At 45.8% G+C, this 16,698-nt stretch overlaps 1 protein-coding gene across 1 annotated transcript in view; it reads right to left on the bottom strand.

Moving 5' to 3' along the window:
- Positions 1-393: 393 nt before the first annotated feature.
- Positions 394-16,698, bottom strand: part of PPIL2 (peptidylprolyl isomerase like 2) — an 85,574-nt gene continuing 69,269 nt past the window's right edge. Inside the window, exons 9-20 of the mRNA XM_069756580.1 lie at positions 16,482-16,557; positions 15,722-15,882; positions 15,568-15,643; positions 14,400-14,506; positions 3,948-4,037; positions 3,762-3,795; positions 3,537-3,654; positions 3,384-3,440; positions 3,224-3,296; positions 2,840-2,902; positions 1,846-1,988; positions 394-966 (exon numbers count right to left, since the gene is read on the bottom strand). Coding sequence (XP_069612681.1) covers positions 876-966; positions 1,846-1,988; positions 2,840-2,902; positions 3,224-3,296; positions 3,384-3,440; positions 3,537-3,654; positions 3,762-3,795; positions 3,948-4,037; positions 14,400-14,506; positions 15,568-15,643; positions 15,722-15,882; positions 16,482-16,557 — 1,089 coding nt within the window. The 3' untranslated portion in view covers positions 394-875. The remainder of the gene's footprint in view (positions 967-1,845; positions 1,989-2,839; positions 2,903-3,223; positions 3,297-3,383; positions 3,441-3,536; positions 3,655-3,761; positions 3,796-3,947; positions 4,038-14,399; positions 14,507-15,567; positions 15,644-15,721; positions 15,883-16,481; positions 16,558-16,698) is intronic.

Below are 16,698 nucleotides of genomic sequence, written 5' to 3'. Positions count from 1 at the left end.
TTCCATAATTTGTAAATAACGTCTTTCCTAATCACATCGTATTTTGGACTCTGTCCAGTGTCTTATGCTGTAAAGAATCTCTAACTACTCCCCATTGCTTTTTATTGGTGTAGTAGACGCCAGCCACAATACAGGGCACATGGATGGTGCACACTCCTAGTCATGTCAATCAACAGCACAGTGGAGGTGTTCGGGTGATCTAACACACGAAGGACACTTCCAGATTTTAGTAACACCCTGAGGACACTTGCCTAATTTGCTGCCACTATGGAGTTGTTTGGGGACCTCCAATCTCATTTATTTATGCAACAACTATACATCCAACGTTTACAAAATGAAAGTCACTTGAAGTACTTTGGGAGCAATGCACCGGACCAAAAACTTTGTACAGAAACAGTTCAAGAAAATATACTTTATGTACAGAAATAAAGGATAAAACGGTCCAAAAAAAAAGAAAACAACAAAAAAAAAAACCACACACTAAGCATTCAGTCTTCTCAGTGATGTGGAAACCCTGAGGAAAAGACCAATTTGGCAGAACATCTTCACAGAGATACTCAGGAGGCTTCAGTAATATAAGGTGACGCTTTACAATAACTTCAGATCTATGGCAGAAAATTTTAAAATAACAATAAATCACAAATCCTGCCTACTAATGGGTTGTGCGCCTCAGATACATCTGTTCTCGCCTCATCAATATTTTCTTGGCCAAAAAGGAAACGGGTCCATAATGCAATAAAATCCATGGAATAAATATCAGCTATAGAAAGAAAATATAGCTTGTGATGTTACAGAGAACAATTGTCCAAAAATGTCATAGAAATCCAAGATGGACGACGTGGTCTGGAGTTCAAGGTGGCACTACCCTGAGGTCTCTACCAAGAGCTGAAATCTCCAAAGCCACGAGTCACTCTCTCTTTTTTGCTAGTAGAGGCGCCGCTATCGTCGCCTTCAGCAGAACGTTTCCTGAGGATTAAAACCAAACCATGGATTATTTGCAGCAGCATTTCCAGTACATACCTCTCACATTAGATATTAGGTGAACATCGCAAACAATATAATGTGTGTACGAAAAAAATCTTGATTTTCACGCGAGAACCCTAAATTCCCAGGAAAATGCACTGAAATTCAGCAGCAGGCGATCCCATGATAGAAAAGCGCATGCTTGGTTGACCATACAGGTTTTATTAGAAATTGTGTAAGATCAATTCTATTGTATTATGCAACCTTTGAAGCGATATGTTTTGTTAATATCCATGCTCTTTATCAAGCTTTATGTTCTATATATGGAATTTAAATATCAGTTTTTTGATAGGAAGAGATACATTTTGTGTGTCTTTTGGTGCTTTTTGGTATTGAAATGCAGACATCAAACCAAATATATATTTGGCAGTATTCTAAAAAAAATAAAAAACAAAGTTAGTTTATAAGTAGTAAATCAAAAAATGCTGTGCCAGCCATGTCCGGGGCTTGTATCTGGAGAAATAAGTGTTACACTGTCCAGGTGCAGCAGCGTATCTTCATGTGACTGCAGATGATGTGGTATAAGCAGCTGTTTGGGGTAGAAAGAGCTCCTTGGGGGTTTACCCTAAGAAACTCTTTCTTGCAAAAAAAGAAAAAAAAAAAATCATGAAAATACAAAAATAAAAAAAAGCGTTGTGATGGTTCTTAAGCAGCTGATAATCCCAGCAATGAGATGTTATCGTTCAGGAAAGCAGATACTTGCTAACCACTGAAACCGTCTACAGAGCACAAGCTACCACAATGACTAACAATAGTTCCCGCTAAATTTAAAAGTTCCAATAACCCCAATGGCGCACATTTTTCTTATTTTAGGATACTTACGCTGCAGTCATATTAATATACTTTCCCACGCCTGTTCTGTAGGTTTTTGGCTCTTGTGTTTGCTCTTTTTTTGGCACCACTGGCCGTTCTTTCATTTTTTGTTCTTCTTCCTCTTTCAGAGCCTTCTCCCTCTCTAAAGCGACCTAAAAAGCATGGAAGACATATTTAACACAACGCAAGCCTTCCATAGTGCATCTTCCACGATAGCAATTTATCTGCGAGTGTAAAAGAACTAACAACAAGTGCCCATCGACAATATAGCAAGTCAATCGGCATTTGTTTACGTGCATTTCTAGGACCATGGGGGATTTCAGACGAGTGACCATTCGTATGAGCATTGTCCTCTTCCCCAATTTAGTTTCCAGTTGAAATGAAAGGCAGATGCCCCTTTTAGATGTGGGCATGTACTAACAATAAATATCAATCATTAATTCAGCGAGTAATCATTTGCCATTCTATTTCGGGACATGTGTAGACTGGGCAATGATTATTATGATTGTCTGGACAATTATCACCCTATGTAAAAGGGCACTCAAGGAAAGCTGAGTATTCGCAGATCAGATTGCATCTCTCTAGAACACAAATGATTATAAGCAACTTGTCCAGGTCATAGAATTGTGCAAGGACAAAATTATTCTAAAGATTGCCTACAACATAAGAAGAATGTGGAATCACTGTAAAGGGATTGATAACAATGGCAGAATATCAGAGTCCAGACAAGTTTATTGACAAATGCCAGACTTTACTCATGATATTGGGAGGCTTGTCTGTGACGAGATGAACCGGTATTTCAGGTGCAATAGTTCTGCAAGTGGTGAAAGGAGTGACAACAAGGACAAATAGTCCAGATACATACACCTCAGTCTCCTTGATCACTACGTACACTGGCATCTCCACTCATTGGCTTCCAGATTTATATAAATTATTAGCAGCACTTGTGGCTGTACTTATACGTTCAGCACTAATATAAGGCAAGAGGAATGATGACGCTTACCTGTGTATCCGCCTCCTCATATGGGTCCACAAAAACCACAGTACTTTCTATTCGGATGTCCTCCTGAATGGGGCAACATTTGTAATTAGTGGAGCACAATCCATCCAGAACGGAATGACTAATTTTCGTGACAAAGATATGACGATTCTTTAATGACTTCTAAGTATAGTGGTTTCTGATAGCCACTGTTATTTCAAGGTGACACTTACACACTGAAATCATATTATTTCTACTCTAGGTGCCTAGTCAACAACGCAATCTCTAATAAACAAGCAGCTTGTACTCAAAGAATGTTTGGCATTTAAAAAAAAACACAAAAGCATCCCTATGCAAATGTTTTCTATATTATTGGAAATGAGTCCTTGTTTATGTAGAAAACATCACCTTTGGCCGGTCAGTCTTTGAGTCAGTGTCCACTTTTTCCATAGCGGTCAGGGTATCAAATCCTCCAACAACACTAAAATGAAAAAGTAGTAAAAATCCATGATCCAAACAGTTGAAGGAGTAAAACATTTTTGGGCCTAGAATAACCCGATGCACTTACCGTCCAAACACTGTGTGCTTTTTATCCAGATAGGTACAGGAGCGGAAAGTTATGAAGCTGTAGGATAAAGAAATCATATAAACGATAAATGAACGGCACCGGTCATCACACGGAAAATGTTGATCGAGACCCACAAGTAAAAGAATCTCTTACAACTGGGACTTATTGGTGTTGGGGCCAGTATTTGCCATGCTAAGAACTCCTCGACCCGTGTGACTTAAGTTTGGCTTAATCTCATCTCTGAAAGGTTTTCCCCAGCAGGATTCACCTCCTTTTAAGATACAGAACAAAAATATAAATGCATGATATGGTTCTAGAATAAAGGGTGGGGGATTGGAGAGAAATCGTATGTCTATCCACACATGGATGGCTTTATACCTGTGCCTGTCCCTGTAGGGTCTCCTCCTTGTATCTGTAAATATACAGAAAAAAAATGCACGTTTATAAAATATCCTCGTGCCACTTTGAAAATGCCCAATAAGAGGGGGTCTCAATTTTTAAACCTCCCCACTTAGAAGAGTTCATACATAGAAATTATTAGGATTATACTGGACAGATACATACGACAAAGTTCCGAATAGAGCGGTGGAAGATTGTCCCATCGTAGTAATTGTTCTTGCAGAGTTTAATAAAATTTTCACATGTCTTTGGTGTCTAAGAGAAAATACATATGGGAATAATAAATCTCAACACTGCATACATTTATTGTACTTAACTCAGCACTCAAATTATCTATTGTCTGGGTCATGTAGGAAGACAAGCAAGAACATCTTCAAATTACTTGTATCAATGAATCTTGAGGAGTCTAACCCAGTACAAATTTCCTTTTGGGGTATACAAGTAGAAAGTGGCACATATTGGGGGTAGTGTCGCTACGTGCCAGGACAAAGAACAGCTCTGAGGAGCTCCCACTGTGGTGGACTCGAGATGTCCGTGCATTACCTGGACAGCATCTAAAATGGCTGATTCAGAGACACCGTCCGTGAGATAGACGCAAGCGGCAAACCTCACACCAATGGCTTCAAGACATGCTACTTCCTTAGGCCAAGTTCCCATGATGAGAACTGCATATTTTCTGCACCAATTAGCTAATTTATTCTACTTGTGTTTCATTGCTTTGTGGCATAAGCGGAGTTATACAGATCCAAGGCATGAGGGGCACTGGTCACTGTCTGCCTCCATCAGATAACCTGTTTGAATTCCATGGGTGGTGCAGACAGTGTGTATACAGAGTACCGTTTATACTCGAGAATAAGCTGACCCGAGTATAAGCAGAGACCCCTAATTTTGCCACAAAAAACTGGGAAAACTTAATGACTCGAGTATAAGCCTAGGGTGGGAAATTCAGCAGGTACTGGTAAATTTCAAAAATAAAGATACCAATAAAAGTAAAATTAATTGAGACATCAGTAGGTTAAGTGTTTTTGAATATCCATATTGAATCTGGAGCCCCATATATAATGCTCCATACAGTTCATGATGGGCCCCATAAGATACTCCATATTAAAATATGCCCCATATAATGCTGCACAAAGGTTAATAATGGCCCCATAAGATGCTCCATAGAAATATTTGCCCAATATAATGCTGTATAAATGATGATTATGGCCCCATAAGATGCCCCATAGATTATGCCCCATACAATGCAGTATAAAGGATGATGGCCACATAAAATGCTCCATAGATTATGCTCAATAAGATGCTCCATAGATTATGCCCCATAAGGCCCCTTTCACACTACAGTCGTTTGGCCAACGTCGCAATGTGTCGTTTTGGAGAAAAAAACGCATCCTGCAAAGTTGCCCGCAGGATGCGTTTTTTTTCTCCATAGATTTGCATTAGCGACGCATTGTGACGTATGTCGTGCAACGGATGCGATGTGATTTTGCGGCCCGTCGTGACAAAAAAACGTTCAATGTAACGTTTTTTCGTCCGGCGGAACCGCCATTTCCGACCGTGCATGTGCGGCCGGAACTTTGCCCCCTCCTCCCCGGAACTCATAATGGGCAGCGGATGCGTCTGAAAACTGCATCCGCTGCCCACGTTGTGCACTATTTGCACAACGTCCGTTGGTACGTCGGGCCGACGGTTTGCGATAGCCCCGTACCGACGGAAATGTGAAAGAGGCCTAAGATGCTCCATAGATTATGCCCCATAAAATGCTCAATAGATTATGCCCCATATGCTGCGATTAAAATTAAAAAAAAAAAATCACATACTCACCTCTCGTCGCTCAGGCCCCCGGCACTTGCAATATTCACCTTCCCTGTTCCACCGCTGCTCGCAGCTCTATCTTCCGGCTCTGACTGTTCAGGCAGAGGGCGTGCACTAAACACGTCATCGCGCCCTCTGACCTGAACAGTCACAGGCAGAGGAAGCGGAAGACAGAGCGGCGCCCGGCGGTGAAAAGAGGTCAGGTGAATATCGCGCAATACTCCCCCTCCCCGTTATACTCACTTGCTCCCGGCGCAATCCCCGGCAGCTTCTCACTGTTAGATGGTCTCCAAGAGCCGGCACCTTCTTATGTTCAGCGGTCACGTACCGCTCATTAAAGTAATGAATATGCGTCCGTATTCATTACTTTAATGAGCGGTACCATGTGACCGCTGAACACAGGAAGAGCTGCCTGGAGACCAACAGACATGCAGAGATCGCACCAGGAGCAGGTGAGTATGTGACAGCCGCAGCTCCCCCTCCGACAATGACTCGAATATAAGCCGAGAGGGGGACTTTCAGCCTAAAAAAATGTACTGAAAATCTCGGCTTATACTCGAGTATATATGGTAATTAATAGGTAGCTGTCTCCACTGGCAAATTGACGTTAAACACATGGGCTTCAATGCTTTCACCTTGTGCAACCGCTCTCTGTGCACTGCATAGAGGACAATGTAAATAGAGATTTTTGTGTACTTACCGTAAAATCCTTTTCTCCGAGCCACTCACTGGGGGACACAGAACCATGGGTGTTATGCTGCTGTCGCTAGGATGCTTGACACTAAGTTGAGACAAAAAAGTTAGCTCCTCCCCTGCAGTATACACCCTCATGCTGGCTTCCAGAGACCCAGTTCAGTGTAAAAGCAGGAGCTCATTAACAAACATATAATATAATATTAGAGTATAACATGTCAAAGTAGGCCAAAAACCATAAAAAAGAAAAAACGAGCCATAAGGCTACAAGGGTGGGTGCTGTGCCCCCCAATGAGTGGCTCGGAGGAAAGGATTTTACGGTGAGTACACAAAAATCACCATTTTTCCTTCGCCACATTGGGGGACACAGAACCATGGATGTCCCAAAGCAGTCCCTGGGTGGGGAACAATATAACCAAATAACTCCGTGTACCAACTGTCTATAAGTGCACAACAGCCACTTGCAGAATATGTCTGCCAAGGGCTGCATCTGCAGATGATTGAGTGTGGACACTGTAGTGCTTCGAGAAAGTATGCAGGCTGGACCACGTTGCGGCCTTGCAAACCTGCTCTGCTGATGCCTGGTACGGAATGGCCCAGGAAGCACCCACCGACCGAGTCGAGTGTGCCCTAATCCCCGCCGGGATAGGTCTGCCCCTGACCCGATAAGATTCTTGAATAGCAGATCAGATCCATCTGGCTATCGTGGCTTTAGAAACGGCTAAACCCCTTCTGTGACCCTCAGGGAGCACAAAGAGGGAGTCCGATTTGCAGAAGAGAGCAGTCCTAGAAATGTACCTCCTGAGAGCCCTTACCACGTCCTAGGTGTGAAGGGCCTTTTCGATCCTATGTCTTGGCTGTGGACAGAAGGAGGGAATGACGATATCTTCATTAAGGTGGAAGGATGAAACCACTTCGGGAAGAAAAGACGGAGATGGACGTAGGACCACTTTGTCCTAATGGAAGGAAAGGAAGGGCGCCCGGCAGGACAGGGCGGCCAACTCTGAGACTCGCCTGATAGAGGTTACTGCCACAAGGAAGGCGACCTTCCAGGAGAGAACAGTCAGTGAGACATCTTGCAGAGGTTCAAAAGGGGACTCCTGAAGAGCACTCAGGACCAAATTGAGATCCCAGGTCTCTAACGGCATTTTATAGGGGGGGGGGGGGAGGGGGGGGAGGGGACTATGTGGGAGACCCCCTGAACAAAAGTCCTGACTTGCAAGTTAGCAGCAATCTTACATTGGAACAACACGGATATTGCCAAGATCTAACCCTTGAGGGAACTGAGCGCCAGACCGGAATCCAAGACGAACTGGAGAAATTCCAGAATGGAGGAAATTGAAAAAAAAAAAATGAAAGGAGAACGTCCACGGAGCCTGCACCATGAGAAGAAGGCTTTCCAAGTGCGGTGATAGATGCGAGCGGAAGATGTCTTGCGGGCGCTTATCATGGTGACTGACTTGCTGGGAGAAATCAGCTTGAATTAGGATCCATGTTTCAGCCGCCAAGCCATTAAACGTAGAACCCCTGACCTCTGGTGGTAGATCGGCCCTTGGCGAAGCAGATCTGGGCGATCTGGCAGCCGCCAGGGAACGTCGGAGACGAGTTGAATGAGCTCCACGTACCACGCGCGACATGGCCAATCTGGGGCGACTAGGATCAAAGGAACCTCCTCCATCTTGATTTTCTGGATAACCTTCGGTAGTAAGGGAAGCAGAGGAAACACGTACGGGAGGTGGAACCGATGCCATGGGGATATCAGTGCGTCCACCCCGATGGCCTGGGGATCCTAGAACGTGCTATGAAATTGGGAACTTTTGCATTCAGTCTGGATGCCATCAAATCCACGTCCGGAGTCCCCCAGTGAAGGCAAATCTGCTGGAAGACCTCCGGATGGAGTTCCCACTCCCCCGAGGAGAGACCCTGACGGTTGAGAAAATCCGCCGCCCAGTTTTCGACACCTGGAATGTGCACTGCAGAAATGGTGGAGCGGCTGTTCTCGGCCCAACGGAGAATGTGGGAGACCTCCCGCATTGCCGCCCTGCTGCGGGTACCCCCAATGGTTTATGTAGGCCACCGCTGTGACAATGTCTGATTGAATGTGAAAAGGGTGACCTGCAAGGTGGAAAGGGAAATGTCTCAGGGCAAACCTGATCGCTCGAATCTCTAAGATGTTTATCGGAAGTCTCGACTCCCGAATCGTCCAACGCCCCTGGGCAGTGTGGTGGCGAAATACCGCTCCCCAACCTACTGCCAGTGATTTGGGAGAAAATACCTCCCCTGGCTGAGAGATGATTCCTAAGTCCACCATTTGAGCGCTTGTCTGATCCGCGGGGACAGAGGACATGGCCGATAGAGGGATAAGGGACTCCTGTTCCAATTGTCTAGCAGAGCCTGTTGTAAGGGGCGGAGATGCAGTTGGGTGAAGGGAACCGCTTCCATTGCGGCCACCATTTTCCCCAGGATCCTCATCGCAAACCGTATGGAATGAGGAAAGGGACGACACAGCGTCCGGGTTCCCTGCTGGAGCGCTTAGGCCTTGGACTGAGGAAGCAGGACCAGCCCCTTGGACGTGTCCAGGATCATGCCTAGGAAGGAGATCCGTTGGGCTGGAACGGGGGAGGACTTGTCCAAGTTAATCAGCCAGCCCAGGGGTGAAAGAGTATCCAAGGTAATGCGGACGCATGCGTCGCAGGCATGATAGGACGGACCTTTGATCAGGAGGTCGTCGAAGTATGGCAACACGACCACTCCTCGGGAGTGAAGAATGACCATGACCGCCGCTATGACCTTTGTGAATACCCTGGGCGCGGTGGCAAGGCCGAAGGGTAAGGCCGTGAATTGAAAATAGTCCTCCTGTATGGCAAAACGCAGAAACCTTTGATGTGGCGGGAAGACTGGGATATGGAGATAAGCATCTTTGATGTCTATTGATGCTAGAAACTCTCCTCTCTCCATTGAGGAGATCACCGACCGGAGGGATTCCATCCTGAAGTGCCTGACTTTTACATACTTGTTTAGGAGCTTTAGATCCAAAATAGGGCGCACCGTCCCATCCATTTTTGGAACGACGAAGAGGTTTGAGTAAAAACCTCTGAATCTCTCGTGTTCTGGAACTGGAACAATGACCCCGTTTCGGAGGAGAGATTCAATGGCGCAGTGAAGTGCGCAAGACTGAGCTCCTGAACTTGGGAGACGAGAGGGGAAAAACCGTGCCGGAGGGGAGGCGGAGAATTCTATTTTGTAACCAGAAGACACCAGGTGTCTGACCCATTCGTCGTGGATGACGGAAAGCCAAACAAGTTAAAGAGAAGCAGGCATCCGCCTACTTTGGTGGTGTCGACCGGAAAACTCCCAAAGTCATTGTGAAGGAAATCTGGAGGGCCTGGATCCCCTGGTTCTGGGTTGCCAAGGCTTACCTCGCCAGGACTGATTCGGCCTGTATGAGGGCCGAGGGTCTCTCTCTGTACGTGGAGATCATTCTGATCTGGACGAGGCTTGTGGAGGTGGACCAGAATGGGCTACTGCAAAAGGGCCGAAAGCGAAAATGTTGCTGATGCTGAAAAGCCGTCTTAGGCCTGTGCTGCTGGAGGAATTTGCTTTTCCCTCCTGTAGCATCGTAAATAAGCTGGTCTAATTTTTCTCCAAACAGACGTCCGCTCTGAAAAGGCAGATAAAACAAAGACTTTTTAGAAGAGGAATCTGCGCACCACTCTCCAAGCCATAGTGCTCTCCTAATGGTGATGGCGTTTGAGGCAGCAATTGCAGCACAGTTTGCTGCATCTAAAGACGCATACATCGCATAGTCTCCAGCCATAGCAATTTGCTTGGCGAGATCCGCCGCCTCAGACGGAAGAGCCTGGTCCTGAATGGATTATGCAAGGGCATCTGCCCAGAAAACCATTGGTTTCGCAACCCATGCCGCAGTGAAGGAAGGGGATAGAGAGGAACCTGAGGCTTCTTATACTGAGCGAGCCAGGGAATCTATTTGACGTTCTGTGTGATTTTGAATCGAAGCTCCATCAGGTACGGATAAAAGCGTTTTGGTAGCCAAACGCGACACCAGAGGATCCACTAGTGGAGGTTCTGTCCAATCTTTGACAAGTTCTGCGGAAAAGGGATACTTCGTTTCCAGGGCCTTTTTTCCCCGTAAAGCGCTTATCCGGTCGCTCCCTGTGTTGCCGGACTAAATCCGGATGAGAGGCGAACACCCTATGGGATCGCTTGGTTCTTTTAAAAGATACCGCATGATCCGGAGCCGAATTAGGGTCATCGTCAACCTTTAGCGTGCGATTGATGGCTTCAATGAGGATGCCTCAGACTCATATTTCGGAATCATGCTCGCTGCGAGCCCCTGGAGAGGGTGAGCGAGAAGTGGAGCTACCAGAGGCTGAATGGCATGAATGCTCAGGAGAGGTAGTGTGGATCCGTTTTTCTGGATGTCCATACCTCCTTCAGGTGAGAGCGGCCCCGCTGGCCAATGATTCTTCTGTAAGGGAAGGGTCTCTTAACACATGTAGACGAGTACCCATCTCCCCAGAGGGGTCACGAAGGGATTCAATCGCTTTGGCCAACGAAGCCATGGATTGTGACAGTGACGCGGCCCACTCGGGGGGGTTAGATACACTGGGGTCGGTAGCGGCGGAGGGCTCCTGAGCACATTGGGCATCACAGGCTGAGCAGAGAGGAGAGCTTTGAGGCCGAGGGAGAGGAGCCTGGCAGGTGGTACAGGCAGTGAAAAAGGTGGTATGTACCTTTGTAGTCTTTTTAGCCCTTGACTGCGACATGATGTACCCCGATATAAGTAAAAACACTGCTAGTGGACGCGATGTGGGGTAAAACTGCAGGGAAGCACCTAGTGCAGTCTCCTTACCCAGGTCCTGTGTCCCGCAATCTGATGAGGTGGCGCTGAGTAGAGGAAGATCGGCATCCAGGAGTGCTGACACGTGCAGAAGGCAGCCGCAGCTGCTGTGCAGTGGGGGAAGATGGCTGCCGAGAGCTGGGAAGTAGTCTCGCAAGGAGCAAGAAGCGCCAGGTCTGGAGCCGCAAGAGTGATGCGAGCGGTAGGCGGGGCCTATCGGGATGCGGCCCGCACTAGGCTGAAGCCGGGGACTAAATTTATGGCTTCTGCCGGCGCGCACCCGCGGACCGCAGGGAAAGAAGCCGCGGAGCCCTGTGGAGTCCCTACCGCTATGGAGCCCTCCTATGACTGCCGGAAAACGACCCCTCCCGGGTGACACTTACCCCGATATGAAGGGGACTGCAGATGCAGCAGGTCAGAGCTGTGCCCGGGGTAGTTAGGACGGTGCAGGGTTGGGGGAGCCTCCATCCACAATCCCCTTAAAAGGGGGGTGGAGAGGAACCGTCCGCCTCCTTCCATCATCCGCCTTTTTCAGTGGTGATGCAGTGGAGGCTGCTCGGACGCCACGATGGAGGGTGCCTCTGAGCATCCAAGGGTATAACCTGGTGGGCAGGGCAAAATGTCCGGCAATAGGCCTGGCTGCAGAAGAGGATACGTGGAGGTGACACTCCATGTGCTCGTCCGTACAGGTTGTGCCCTTAAAAACAGCCCAGACAGTAGCATCCCACGTCGCAGGAGAGGATTCGGAGAGGCGACACTCCCCGTGCTCCCCTGTTGTTGGCTCGGGGAGATCGGAGCCTTGAAAGGTCCCGTCGCCCCTTCATCCGGGTAAAAAATTAAATAGTAAAAAAAAAAAATCAAAAAATAAGAGAAATTCTGGCCTGAATAGCAGATCCTGTGTGCCTCCTACAGACACTAAGCTTGAACTGGGTCTCTGGAAGCCAGCAAGAGGGAGTATACTGCAGGGGAGGAGCTAACTTTTTTGTCTCAACTTAGTGTCAGCCTCCTAGCGACAGCAGCATACACCCATAGTTCTGTGTCCCCCAATGTGGCGAAGGAGAAAACAAGATTTTATGGTTTTTTGTATTATAATTTTAGTTTTGTAGAATCCATGGATATATCCATGATCAGGGAGCATATTTGTGTCTGTGGGTATAATTTCAACATTTCTGGTAGCTGGTAGAAGCGCAATATCTCCTTGAATTATAGATATATAATTTATGCCTTGAGTGTTTAAAATGCTCAAAGGATGGAAAGGATGATTGGTAAGATGACGGCCATATTGTTTCTCTAGGTTTCTGGCAAAAATATGATCTACAGCAGAAATGAGGGCTAAAACTGGATTTGAAGCTAATCTAATAAGCTGCCCCCATCTTACCTCAGCTGAGGGGGGTGGGGGAGTAAGGGATCTGGCGAGACCTTTATAACATGTCATCTGAGGAATATCCATGTCAAACTCAGGAGAAGCAACATGTAGATGTCCTGCAGATACTGGAGTTCTCCTCCGTCAGAAGCTCTCACACATCAAATTTGTAAGGTGTACCTGTATTTTCTACCTTTTAATTTATACTGCTTTTGCCTGTATGTACCGTATGTCCCTTTATTATTCCATATTTGTAACTTTTTTTTTTTTTTTTTTTTAACACTGTACTTCTTTTGTAAAATAAAAATAATAACGTATTAGTCTATCGTCCATAGAGCAATATATGGGACTTGTGAAATTAAAATTGTACAGAAGTTTAATGTACAAATTTGCTGTTTTCTCATAACTGCTTTGACCGATGCACATGAATTATTTTGGTTGTATACGAATGTGTACATTTTGTTTAGTGGTTTAACAAACAAATTAAAAAAAATAAATAACGTAGCAAGTTTGTCCCTCTTTGCTCCAACGATCCAAGCAGAAAAAACAGGTTGTGTACGCAAGTAGTGAACTTTTCAGGAGCTTGTGAAAGCTGGGTGTGCACGAGTACCCAGTGCAGGCATCTTGCTCTCCTTGAAAAATAGAAGGGGGTGGCAGCGTAAAGTGTGGCATGGATGTGGGGACTGTCTGTGGGCTGCTCCAAACTCATTGCTGACCTATTGCAATAGGTAAGTGGACAAGTGGGTGGGAAGTGGACCCCTCTTTACGGTCACATCCGAGGCACGCGTGTCGAACACATTCGTTTTTATATGTGGATTTTTTTTGCATCTCATCTTGCAAGTCTATGGGGAACTAAAGGATACATAATGCAAGAGGAATTGACATGTTGTGAATTTCAAAGATGCACCGCAAGTCAGTTTCTTCAGCCTGAAAAACCCGCATACTGACCGTGAGATTTCTGGAACTCATCCACCTTGCTAGGACTGTAAGCCACGACAATGGGCAAAGAAAAAGAACGCATCAAATAGTCATGGTGGGAACTTCGCTTTACAGAAGAGCGCTCTGGCTCTGTCACCTCTAGCATACGCCCGTCCGGCTCTCTATTACAGAATTAAACTTTGGAGCAATTTCGAGTCCTGCCGAGAACTACTGAAAATTAATTACACCAAATGTAATCAGGTCCGGTGTCTCCAAGTAACATTTTGCATAAGTGCCATTTTTCTTACCCTACCAAAGACGCCACCCCTTCGTCCTTTCCCCGAAAAAAAATCATAAATCTCAGAATGTAACCTTTGCCTTAGGTGCTTTTTCTTTGCAATGACATACAGATGTCACGACTTTTCTCCCCTAGGTTATTCCTTCCTGGTTTAATATGAACTATGACAGATTATATCCCTGTGCTTTTCAGGTCACACAAAATGGGTCACAACTTCTTTAAATATTTAACACTTTAGGTTTCTCCGCCACCACCCCCTCAGTTAGTAACTTGTTGGACACACCCGTATCCCTGTTGCCACAGTAACAGAAAAGAAAAAAATTCTAGAAGCCGATAAGGTGTTGCTATGGTAGCCACCGGGTCTTATATTAGGCAGAGTTAAAGGTAAAGAAGCATTCAGTTATGATTCGGCTGTCGAGCCTCCAAGACTCCGCGTCAGGTTTTTAATTATGTAGCATTTTCCATAACATTTCAGCAAACACCACGTCAGTCATAAAAATGTGAAACGTGAAGAGCGGCATATTGATAGCTATCTCAGACTAGACACATCCGCCCACGCCATGAATCATACCAAGTGATTAATAAATACAGCGCCCGGATCCCCATGTCCTGGTCCCTTTAAATAAAATCACCCCGTATACCCTATACATGCATTTACCCCTCACGTACCTTGTCACAATAAAGCTCCAGGTTAAGGTCACCCTTGTTGGTGTGGAGTCGGACGTAACCCTTCTTTTTTACATACTGATAGCGGACGGTATCTTCTGCAATGACAGCTTTATGTTGTGGAGAAAAAGCAAAAACTGATCAATTACCAGGAACTGAACGAAAGTCTTTAGACCACAACAATAGGGAAAAAAAACAAACCACAGCACAGCATAGAAATAAATAATATATAATAGTAATGTGATGATGTAGGGTTTTATTCTACACTAGATGGTGGCCCGATTCGAACACATCGGGTACTCTAGAATATGTATGTAGTTTATTTATGAAGACGCACGTAGTGTATAACACGGGCCACGCAGTACATTGCACAGCCCACGCAGTACATTGCACAGCCCACGCAGTACATTGCACAGCCCACGCAGTACATTGCACAGCCCACGCAGTACATTGCACAGCCCACGCAGTACATTGCACAGCCCACGTAGCATATAGCAATGTGGGCATCATATCCCTGTTAAAAAAAAAAAAAAAATTAAAATAAAAAATAGTTATATACTCTACTCACCTTCTGTTGGTCCCCGGATCATGGCGAAGCGGTTACCGATGCTCCTCGCACGCTCCGGTCTCAAGAGTGCATTGCGGTCTCGCGAGATGATGACGTAGCGGTCTCGTGAGACCGCTACGTCATCATCTCGCAAGATCGCAATGCATGGAGCGGTCAACGGAACGTTGCGAACGTCACCGGAACGTCGCATAGGCAGCATCAATAGTAAAAAGTTGGTCACATAGGGTTAATAGCAGCATTAACGGAGTGCGTTACACCGCGGCATAACGCGGTCCATTAGCGCTGTCATTAACTCTGTGTGAGCGCTGACTGGAGGGGATTATGGAGCGGGCACTGACTGCGGGGAGGAAGGCGCGGCCATTTTGCCACCGGACTATGCCTGTCGCTGATTGGTCGTGGCTGTTTTGCCGCAACCAATCAGCAACTTGGATTTCCATGACAGACAGAGGCCGCGACCAATGAATATCCGTGACAGACAGACAGAAAGACAGACAGACGGAAGTGACCCTTAGACAATTATATAGTAGAAGAGAAATGCTGTTAGATACTGGAAGGAAAAGGGAAACAGAGCGGCATGGACGACAAGGATTGGTGGTGACGTACCCGCCTCGTGGGTGGTCTCCGGAGTCATCGCAGTGGAGGTAAAAGATGCGCTCACAGCACCGGTAGAGTAATGAGCCTGTATAAGAGAGACACAATCATTACTGTGTTCTAGTAAACATGACCCAATGTAGAACATATGGCAATTGGCTCTCACCGCGTTTAGTTTGTCTGTAGCCTTTTTCTCTGGACCTTTCATGGTGGCTGCCAGCATTTCATCTCCTTTGAATTCCTTGTATAGTTCACTAAGTGTCTCCCGGGTTTCCATGTTGGCATTTTTCAGGTAGTAGGATGGGTCCTGACGAGCTTTTTCCTCATCTAAATTATTAATTTCAATATCGTCATATGAACAGAGTAGCAAATTGGCTCCGGCTACATTGTAATGAACTGCTATGTATGCTTCACTAAAGGCAGAAGAAGCTGGGTGGACATCCTGATGGCACCGAGGGTGGTGGGCTGCTGTGCCAAATTAGTGCACGTAACACGTGTGTGGTTTAACAGATCAGCGTTCATTGCAGATAAACAGTGTAAGGGTGCATTTAACTGACCGAAAATTTGGAACATGCTTTACTAGGAAATCGGGTCACGAGGTTTTAGCTTGCTTACAGTCATCATTCTTGGGAGCACATAGTCCTGTGTAAACATTATCCTGCACCCAAAGGCATTAAATTGGATGAGTACATCCAAATCCCTGCTATGGCTCCAGAGCACAAGCCACATTAATTCCATCCATCGTTATGATGAAGGACAGAAAACGACGATCCAGAAAGGGGTTTGTGGACCCTCGTTATAACTGTTGGTAGATGCAGCCGTTGGACCCTCTAATTCACTGTTATCTCCATTTGCCTGGTTATATTAAAACCGGGTTGTAACACTGTATACCAATCCATACAAATGTAGTAAATAACCAAACTCACCGGGGTCTACAACTTTCAGGTTGTTCTTGACGTGATAGAAATCTGAGACATTAAATTTTTCTAGCTTTGAAGGATCCTGGTGAACAAAAAAAATATGAACTCCGTATTGTAGTGCAAAATATTTTAGGCAATTTAATTGTGAATATAAAGACAGGAAAGGAAACAGATGCAAGGTTCCCAATTTATCTAAAGAGATTTCTAGTAGTAGACTTTTATC

This window comes from Ranitomeya imitator, chromosome 1 (assembly GCF_032444005.1).
Source record: "Ranitomeya imitator isolate aRanImi1 chromosome 1, aRanImi1.pri, whole genome shotgun sequence".
Classification (NCBI taxonomy): Eukaryota; Metazoa; Chordata; class Amphibia; order Anura; family Dendrobatidae; genus Ranitomeya; species Ranitomeya imitator.
Note: the sequence above shows the minus strand (reverse complement) of the source record. Positions and strands in the feature narration are given on the sequence as shown.